This window comes from Bison bison, unplaced genomic scaffold, assembly GCF_000754665.1.
Source record: "Bison bison bison isolate TAMUID 2011002044 unplaced genomic scaffold, Bison_UMD1.0 scf7180017864495, whole genome shotgun sequence".
Classification (NCBI taxonomy): Eukaryota; Metazoa; Chordata; class Mammalia; order Artiodactyla; family Bovidae; genus Bison; species Bison bison.
Window position 1 is genome coordinate 610,812 of NW_011495054.1, and position 9,925 is coordinate 620,736.

General features: G+C 45.6%; 1 protein-coding gene across 2 annotated transcripts in view; it reads right to left on the reverse strand.

Moving 5' to 3' along the window:
* RFC5 (replication factor C (activator 1) 5, 36.5kDa) overlaps positions 1-8,353 on the reverse strand; it is a 10,833-nt gene extending 2,480 nt beyond the window's left edge. For both annotated transcript variants that reach the window (XM_010828538.1, XM_010828537.1), the window contains exons 1-9: positions 8,162-8,353; positions 6,538-6,602; positions 6,134-6,270; positions 4,887-4,966; positions 4,157-4,230; positions 2,797-2,956; positions 1,995-2,076; positions 1,498-1,627; positions 897-974 (exon numbers count right to left, since the gene is read on the reverse strand). In XM_010828538.1, the coding sequence (XP_010826840.1) occupies positions 897-974; positions 1,498-1,627; positions 1,995-2,076; positions 2,797-2,956; positions 4,157-4,230; positions 4,887-4,966; positions 6,134-6,270; positions 6,538-6,602; positions 8,162-8,223 (868 nt within the window). In that variant the 5' untranslated portion in view covers positions 8,224-8,353. The remainder of the gene's footprint in view (positions 1-896; positions 975-1,497; positions 1,628-1,994; positions 2,077-2,796; positions 2,957-4,156; positions 4,231-4,886; positions 4,967-6,133; positions 6,271-6,537; positions 6,603-8,161) is intronic.
* Positions 8,354-9,925: the final 1,572 nt, after the last annotated feature.

Consider the following 9,925-nt stretch of genomic DNA (forward strand, 5'->3'; position numbering starts at 1 on the left):
GCTCAGTCGTATCCGACTCTTAGCGACCCCATGGACTGCAGCCTACCAGGCTCCTCCACCCATGGGATTTTCCAGGCAAGAGTACTGGAGTGGGGTGCCATTGCCTTCTCTGCTGGGTCACTCTAAGTTACCGTCAAAGCTGAGTTCTCACTTGCTATCCCAGTTTTAAAAACGATTGATTTTTAAAGGTCGATTCATTCTCAGTGTCCACAAAGTGCAGAGCTGGGCCTGAGCCAACCATGTTCTTAGGCAGAATTTCACACCAGCCAGCGGCTTAGAAAGGAACTGGCAGAACCAGTGTTCATGGACCAGACGGTCCGCAGGTGACTGCGGGTCAGGGAGGAGCTTCTCCATGAGGCTGAACAGCAGACCACTCAGAGCTTGGAAGACACAAGTGTCTGGTCCTCCCTCAAAGGGCTAACTGGATTGGCCTGGGGTGGGTTGTATATGGGCCAGGGTCGAGAAGCAGTTCTCTGTACATAACATACAACCAAGTGGGGAACTTAAAATGGTTTAGGTGAGACCACTCTGGCTGATGTGAAGCTAGATCTTCCTTCTCCCTCTCTCCTTTTGGGGAAAATACCCTTTTAGAAATACGAATTACAGTATCCTACTTTTTGCTTTAAAATATGAACCCTTGGAGGACATAAGTTAGCCTTTCAGAAATTTCTTTTCTTCTTTCCCCCCAGCATTCTAGAGGTCAAGAGTATTTTTAGAACAAGGTTTTAAATAGCAAGATAAAACAAAAAATGAGGGACCAGGTTTACACCTCTTCATTCCTGTTTCTTTGTTTCCAAAGTGGACAGTGGAGCTTCAGGTTCCCTCTCCAATCACCCCCAACCTCAAAGAATGCTGCTTTATACACAGCTTCTGAACCGGGGAGGAACATGAGTTACCTCTGTGCACGAACAGGTGTATCTCTGTCAGGATGTCGTGTAACGCCAACCCCTTCAGAGTTTTTAACTCCATGATATCTAGAGAGGAACAGTTAAGGCAAAGGGACCAAGTTCCAGGACAAACACTGTAGAGAGTGACTTTTGAAAGCAGGGCTTTTCACCCCAACACAGCTGTTGCTTTCCATCTGAAGTGGCATATGTTGGACCCAAATTCTTATTTTTCTGTTTTCATCTCCATCCAATAAGAGTTTTCTGAAAGATAACAGTTGTATCTGTCTAGTAGAGAATAGAACCAAATGCATTCCCCAAAAGGCTTTACATCACTACACCTAGCTCTTAATTTTACAGGAAAACAAGAGTAACAGTGACATCTTGAAAATGACTGCATCTTCTACCCAAGGTCTAAGTGCTTCCCTCCCATCTGTGAGTGGAGCGGCTGCAAGCCACACCCAGGTCAGGGCCCTTCAGGAAGAACTCTGTGACATTAAAGACAAGCACTCATTCCACCCACAGACATCGTGTTCCATCATGAGCTGAAAAGAGTTCCATGTTCAGACCCTGGACACTTAATGCACCGACTGTAGGGCAAGAGAAAGGATATTCCTGTAGGCCGTGGTGAAGTCTTGATTCAACATCCAGTCCAGAATGTTGGCGATGTCTGACTTGAGCGGGTGCCCTGTGCAGGTGTAGACAGTCTCCTCTGTGACCTTCCCAAAGGCCATGTTGGTGCTCTGTGCAGTCAGAGGGGGAGAATCACCATGGCTGCTGAAGGCGGATCAGGAGGCAATTGCGGAGGCAGCAATGTGGGGGTGGGGAGGTACCCGACAGGCCGAACCCTGTACTTCTTACACTGCTAAGATCTGGCCATGTCCGGAGGATGCCGCTGCCAGTCAGCTATGTTACTGCTGCAGAGTCCTTCCCTATCTCTCCCTTGTTTGCAACAAATTATTCTTTCAGTTAATCGAAACACAAGGGTGGGGGTACATCTTTAATATATAACAAGATCAAGTTTTTACCAGTTCTGTTGTACTGTTACTCATGTCTTTCTTGGAAAACTATTCCAAAGCAACTAGAGATCTGCTTGGAGTGGTGCCATACCTGTAAGATGTTCAGAGCCCTTCGCATGTCTCCACTGGAAAGAGTTATGAGCGCTTTCATCCCATCTTCACTTATATCAACTCTGAAAGGAAACAGGCAGAAGGGATTCAGAGGTCCTGAGAGCACAAGTGCTTATGGAGAGAACAAGATGGCCTGGGATGATCGAGGCATTTAAACAATGAAAGAAAGAAAAGGGAAGGATGGAGTTAACAATACTCTCCTGATCTACAGACTCCAGAATTCACTGGCTTTTGGGGACATTGGCCTCATGTTGAGTCACAGTCCAGTTCAAGTCTAGAAGGACTCTTACTGGGATCAAGTGTTGCTCTGTTGCGCAGGTAGCTTTGAAATCTGTTCTCTGGGAGGATAGGGTCCTGATGAGATCTGCAATTGCAGAGCCAAGGCACCTGTTAACAACAGCAGCGGCTCGGGCTGGTTACTTGCTTGGCATCTGATTACACAGAATGTGATGACTCAGGACCCTCCCTTCTAGTCAAGAAAGGCTAGTGGCATCTTAGCAGAAGAGACTTGGCAATGTGCAGTTCCCAACAACAAAAGAAGAGCAGGAAGAAGGTGGGACAGCTTCCAGGGGAGAAGGATGGAATCCAGTGAAGAACCAAATGACTTTCATGAAGAATGTCTGTGAGATGCCAGGGCAGCTAACAGACAGGGAGGCTTAACCTGTGCCAGGTTTCCTGAATTGTCTACAAACGGTATCACCTTGAAACATACCAGCCAGTCGCCTTACCCAACACCCAGTCTCCCAAGGCCCACCCCCTTCCCTGCTTTTCAACATACTTACTTCTCTTCTTCTACGACGTGTTCCAGGCGGGGAACCATGAGTTCGGGAGTCAGTGGTCCGAATCGGAATCTTGTACACCGGGACTGCAAGGCAGGGATGATCTTTGACAGATAGTTACATATGAGGCAAAATCTGGTATTTTCAGTAAACTTCTCAATCACTGGCAAGAGAAAAGAAAACCACCTCATTTCCATTCTGATTCTTCAAGGGACCCAGAAACCCTGCACTTTTCTAGGGTCATGTGAAAGGTACAGAAAACAAGAATGCAGACAAGTGGAGATGCTATGGTAGTGATAGAGGATGTCCCTGGAGACCAGCCATTCTTTCCCAAGCTGATGAACAGGACGGTACAAAAAGCTTCCTTTTCCACGACTGGCCATGATTCTGGCACTCTTGCCATTCTACTCCATTAAGATGTGAAATCCAGTATTCCTTCCCTTTTGCATAAAATTCTACTTGGCAGATGGATGATGCCCCAACTTTTACTGGGCAGGGGAGGAGAATGGCTTTTTGAAGACTTTCCAGTGGACTTTGTCTCAAACTCTTAAAGCATTCTCCAGAGCATTAAGCTGAATTCAGAGATACCTAAGACATCAGTTTCATTCTGTACCAACATTCTCACGCTGGGATCTGCCCAGACTGACTCAACAGAACAAGATGCTGCAGAAAGGCTGCCAACGCCTTTAGGACCAAAAGATATTCTGTTCTCCTCCTCCTTAAACATGGGCTGCAATCTACTCCTCCCTAAAATTCTTAAAGATTCTCTTCTCTCTTAGCTGTTCACTGCAGAATCTTAATGAGAGATTAAGAATGTCCTTGCAAAGAAACTAACTGCACCGGGCCCCTTAAGACTGACAAATTACAGCATACTCTCCCTTCCTGGCCAAATCATTCTCCTGGCAAGAAGTGAAAGCATGTCAGCTTTCTGACATGACTGATGCAACTAAATTTCTAGTATTATTTTCCTGGCTCCTTTGTATCTAAGGGTACCAATAGCAGAAAGGCCTATCTAGCAGTTTAGAAATGAACAACTTCCTACCTGCCCCCATCCATCAGTACAAATTCCCAACTCTGAAACTGAACCCAAGGGAAAAGGAGGATAAAACACCAGTGTCTGGTCATTACCTAAGAGTCCCCAAAAGGTTTATGTCTTTAAATTACTAAAAGAGGTAATACCCCAGTGCAGAGATTTTTGTCTAGATCATCAGATGGGATATGCAGTGAAAGGCATACAGAAATTGCTTTGGGTCAGAAGATGAATGAAAACTGAAAAGAACCCATGTCCTATCTCATGTCCAAAGATGCTAATTCTCCTCTAGAGCTGTCCTCACCAACCACTGTACATGGCCATACTCCTTACCTCTCCTCAGGGCGTTCTGGGCATCCTGAGTCATGGCATCGGCCTCATCCAAGATCACCAGTTTAAAGCCTTTCCTGGGAAGACAAGTGGTACTTTCTAAAAGCTGCTTCAATCTCACTGTGACTTCCAGGCCCAAACCTACACCTTCACATTTGTGCCACTGGGCCCCGGCTCACAAAGTTCATTTCTCCTAGAACTCTGACCAAAGCAGACATTTGTGGTAACACAGAGCAAATACCCCACTGCTCCTTCAACTCTTAAAGGGAACAGAGGTCTAACCTCTGTGTCAGGTTCTGTCCTCTGGCACCTTCATCTTTCTTCCTCCCAGAATCCTATTATCCTAGTGCTGCCTTTTCCCTACCACCTTTACTTCTGCCTGTCTTTTCCTCTCTTTTTTCACCACCATCCTAGTTATCCACCCTGATCTCAATTCATTTTTGTTTAAATTCAAACTAGCTCACCCAGTCTTATGATGTAATCAGTTCTCTGTTAACCAATAAAATGGAACTAATGCTTCCCCAGGGTACTTGCAAATAGATTTAGATAATATTTTCATTTTAATATTTCTTACCACCATTCCTATACTTTATGTCTTTCTCATGGCTGCTTTTGACAAAGCCTTCCCTGCTCTTTTTCTTACACTTTTATAAACTGGCAAAGGAGAGGATTTAAAAAACTCAACTCACTGATCAAAATCTTTAGGGAGAGAAATCATGCAAAGAATTCTTACTTAAATATTGTCCTTGTGCTAGCAAAGCTCAGGATTGGTCCCCGAACGATATCTATTCCTCGGTCATCTGAAGCATTCAGCTAAACATGAAAGAAGCCAGAATAAATAGAAAACATATTAGTGTGCTATGAATTAATGTATCTTTTTATCAGTCCTGCTCAGCAAGCTAGGTCTCTAGGTCTAAGGACAGATAAAGAGATGATCATTAAAAAAAAGATTGCAATTATATTTAAAACTCACAGCTCACTAGATCATTCCACTATATTCTGAAAGGCCAATGACTATCTTTCTTCTCCCTTTTGAGGACAATCACTGACATGCTTTGGAGGAATAATTAATTGGTCTGGTCACAGTGAATAGCACCCCAGGCAGGAGCAGAATGATACTAATTTTAGCTACCACAACCCAGAGCAACCCAGAAGTTAACAAGTTTTTAATAAACTGAAGTAAGAACAATTAAGAATCTTGGTAGCAGCAAGATTCTAAGATCTATAACAAAAAAAGTAAGTTAAACCATTTTTTTTCTTAACAATAGACAATATTTAGAATTTCATAATCTAAGTGGATCAGTTGTGTCCCAGCAGTAAACAGACAGCACACTCAAATTCAGTAATTTGAAGAGAACTAAATGAAGAGAGATTTTAAAAGGTGCTTATGAGGTGTGGGAGAAACCACAAGAGCTATGCAATACCTTACGGGCTACTGGGGCCCATTACCACTCCCAAGTCTTAAGGGGTTGTTGGGGGAGTGGTGCTGGCTCCTGGGGAAATGCTGGGTGCTGTGCCCTGTGGGAGGGGACATTGTCCATCTGTGTAATGTGGTGACCCGGGGCTGGACCAGGCATCATTTTTCCCCCAACTCCTGCCAGGGCCCCTACGGGCCAAACCCAATAGGAGCCAGAGGGCAAGAGAGCTTGTTGGCAACACAGCCCAGTCTTCTGGGACAAGAACAGTGTGGAGCAACATGCAGAAGGGCACATGGGAGACAGCTAGCAACCAAGTGACCCCTGAGTGTTTTGAGTAAAAGTTGGCAACAGCAAACAAAAACACCTGGCCCTACCACTGCCCTCTAGCTACACCAAAAATCTCCAGGCAAAAATGTCAATTATAGGAAAAGTGAATTGAAATATTGTACATCTGCTTCTTTCCCAACCACCAGCACGGCAACTAACTTGGAAAACAAAACTAGCAGAACTCAAAATAAGAGACCAGAGTTCTTTGAAAGTTAAGGGTAATCCTCTCATTTACCTCCAAGACCATGGAGCCAAATTCCTTATCTTTGTACAGCTGTTTAGCACAGGCCAGGATGGTGGATGTCTTTCCTGTCCCTGGAGGACCATACAGAAGGAGGTGCGGCAGGCGGTCCTCACTGATAAACTTCTGAACTGAAGATGGGGGGAAAAAGAGAGATGCTATCAGTCTTAGAGTCGCCTCATTCACTGCGGGCCAGAGTTGGACTGAATCTACTTCAACTCTATGTTCAAATCCAGGGCGCGGGCAGGAATGAAAAATCTGAAGGATGCAGCTGTCAAAGCCACATCCCAAAGAGCTTAATCAGATTCTTTAAAGTTATTACAGCAGAGACAACATCCCTAAGAAATATATCCAGGTCCTTCAACTAGGATACCAGCCACTGACACATGGATACTTACTAGTACTCAAGATGTCCTGATGAGAAATGAGATCATCCAGTGTCTGTGGCCGATATTTTTCAACCCTAAAATACAATGTAGCATGCATTACAACATATATAAAGGCAAGAATATTTTGTTATGTGCAAAAGAATCCTTTCATACGTATCCTACCTAAAAGAAGAGAGAGCTACAAAAACCTGTAACCCAGTGGTTCTCAATCGGGGCAATTTTGTCCTCCAGTGAACTCTTGATAATATCTACAGACTTTTCCCGTCAAAACTGGGTGGAAGGTGCTATTGGCATCTAGTGGATAGTCATCAGGGAAGTTATTAAACATTATGAAATGCAAAGGCTAATCCCCGTGGCCATGCTCCCCCCTCCAATATCTGGTTAAAAATGTCAATAATGCTGAAAAACTGCTCTCATTTCACCTTTCCAGCTATCTGCCTATAATCTCAACCTGGATGGGCACCTAAAGTTAATCCAAAATTGAACCTGTATCCAAATATAAATTAACAGATGAATGGATCAATAAATGGTGGTATAGCCATACAGTGGAATGTTCTTGGCAATAAAAGGACATGAATTGCTGATCTAAGAAGCCAGTCACAAAAGACTACATATTGTATGATTCAAGTTACATGAAATATCCAGAATAGGCAAATTCACAGAGACAGAAAGTAGATTAGTGGTTGCCAGGAGCTGAAGGAGAGGGGAATGGGGAGTGACTGCCAACAGGTATATTGTTTCCATTTGAGGTATATGAAAAATTTTGCAACTAGATAGTGGATGATCACACAACATTCTGAATGCACTTAACACCACAGAACTGTCTGAATGCACTTAACACCACAGAACTGTACACTTTAAAATCGCTACAACTGTAAATTTCATGTTATGTATTTTTACTATAGTAATAACAAACCGAACTCATTATCTTGAAAACTTTTGAAAAGAAACAAGAGTTTTTCAAAATCAAGCCAAATCCCATCAGTCTTTAAAACAACACTGAGACACAGTTGTGGAAGCAGGCTGGCTAAGAGTGCAAGCTCTGAATCTGGACCACCTGGGTTCAAATCCAAACCTATTTTCCAACTCTAGACCTTAAGCAAGTCATTTAGCCTTTTGGTAAAGCTGGAATAACAGTGCCTTCTTCCTAGGGTCTTTGCAAAATTCCAACATCTAATAGGGTGCGTGTAACGAAATCACTGAAATGAAAGTTAACTAGGAAGTGCTGTTATCATCATCATCATCATTATTCTAGCTTAGAATGTGACCAGTAATCGCACCGAGAGAAGAGACTATTTTGGCAAGAGGGAATATTCTGCCACAGAGGCCAAGGCAATGTCAGAAGACATGGGATCGAACCCCTGTGTTGCCACCCAAGGGGGGAAGCCGTTTTCCTCTTCCGCAACAGGAAAGGGGGCCCAGGGTTATGGGTGAAGGGAGACCTAGCTAGTTATAAATAGAATGGAGCAGGACTGGGGAGTTGAGGGGAGGTGAACTTATGTGGTTCCACCCCGGCCTCAAGTCTGGGGACGGCGGGGCGAGGTCGGACTGGGGACTGGCCACTTGTTCACTCGGGCCACCGCCTCCGCGCGCGGCCGATCCCCTTCCCCGCAGCAGCCAGGCCCCCTCCTACCAGGGCAGGTTTCTGATCTTGGCCGCCTCAGGCTGCTGCTGCTTGTGCGCTGAGGTCTCCATAACGGAGTGATGATGGTGGCCGATGGGCTTGTCGCGTTTCCCAGAGGCCCGAACCTCGCCAACAGCCGCAACCAGACCCCGGGACCCTCGCACTTAGAGTTCGCGCGCGCAAACGCAACTCTCGCGAGATTTAGCGGCAATCGGACTTCCTCCCTAGGTCCCGCCCCCTCCCCGTTGCTAAGGCCCCTGTTGCCTGGTTGCCGGCAGGCCCGGGCCGACGCCTCGCGCCAACTCCGCCCTTCTCTAGTTGGAGCTGCCCTCTCCAATGTGGACCAGAGTCCTGAACCCAGAGGGAGCGCGCGCCGGAGAGGCACGGCCACCCCCTACAGCCACCAGTCGTCATTACAAATTAAAGTCTCACGGCCAAAGCCAATTCCAGTCGTCACCAGAGTTCTAGCTGTTACCGTTCAAAGGAACGAAAAGTGGCCAGCGCTAAAAAAATTCTGAGGTAAAACAACCCCAAATGACACGACCGGTTCTTGAATACAGATGCCATAAGAAACAAGGCTTGAAATACTTTTTGCCCCCAAAGCTAGGAGGTGAGCACTTCACATTGAAAAACAACTCCAAGCGCAACTCCAACTTCAGTCCGTCTCTCAAATCTATGCCCCTCACCCAACAAAATTTACAGAACCGACCTCCAGAAACAACTCCAGAGAGAAAAAATAAATAATAAGTAACTTCCCACCAGGTTAATATGTGTAACTGGACAGGGCTAGTTAGTAAGCGAAGAGGACAGGGTCCCTCTGACAGGAAGCTGCTGAGGAGAATTGGTATCAAAATGTTAGTATTGTTTTTCTGAGGTAAGGGGATTATGACGGAGAAGGCAATGGCACCCCATTCCAGTACTGTTGCCTGGAAAATCCCATGGACGGAGGAGCCTGGTAGGGTGCAGTCCATGGGGTCGCTAGGGGTCGGACACGACTGAAGTGACTTAGCAGTTAGCAGGGAATTATGAACCACTTCTGTTTTCTATTTTGCTGGTCTGTAGTTCCCAGCAATAAGTGTGTATTATATCTGTAATAAACTTTGGCTGTTGTTTTGGCTGCGCTGGGTTTTCGTTGTGGCACGCAGTATCACACGAGATTTTCATTGCCGCCTGTTGGGTCATTGTTAGAGCATGCGGTCTCTTCATTGTGGCATGTGGAATTTAGTTTCCTGACCAGGAATGGAAGCCAGGCCCCTGCTTTGGGAGCTCGGATTCTTAGCTACTGGATCACCAGAGAAGTCCCTGTTTTTTGTTTGTTGGTTTGTTTTTTGGTTTTGGGGTTTTTTTTTGCCATGCTGAGAAAGACAACAATCCTGAGAGGAGATGAGGCTGACCCAGGATTACAAGTGTTCTGATTTAGAAGTAGCTACTGTTCAGTTCAGTCGCTCAGTCGTGTCCGACTCTTTGCAACCCCATGACTCGCAGCACGCCAGGCCGCCCTGTCCATCACCAACTCCCAGAGTTCACCAAGACTCACGTCCATCGAGTCAGTGATGCCATCCAACCATCTCATCCTCTGTCGTCCCCTTCTCCTCCTGCCCCCAATCCCTCCCAGCATCAGAGTCTTTTTCCAGTGAGTCAACTCTTCACATGAGGTGGCTAAAGTACTGGAGTTTCAGCTTTTAGCATCATTCCTTCCAAAGAAATCCCAGGACTGATCTCCTTTAGGATGGACTGGTTGTATCTCCTTGCAGTCCAAGGGACTCTCAAGGT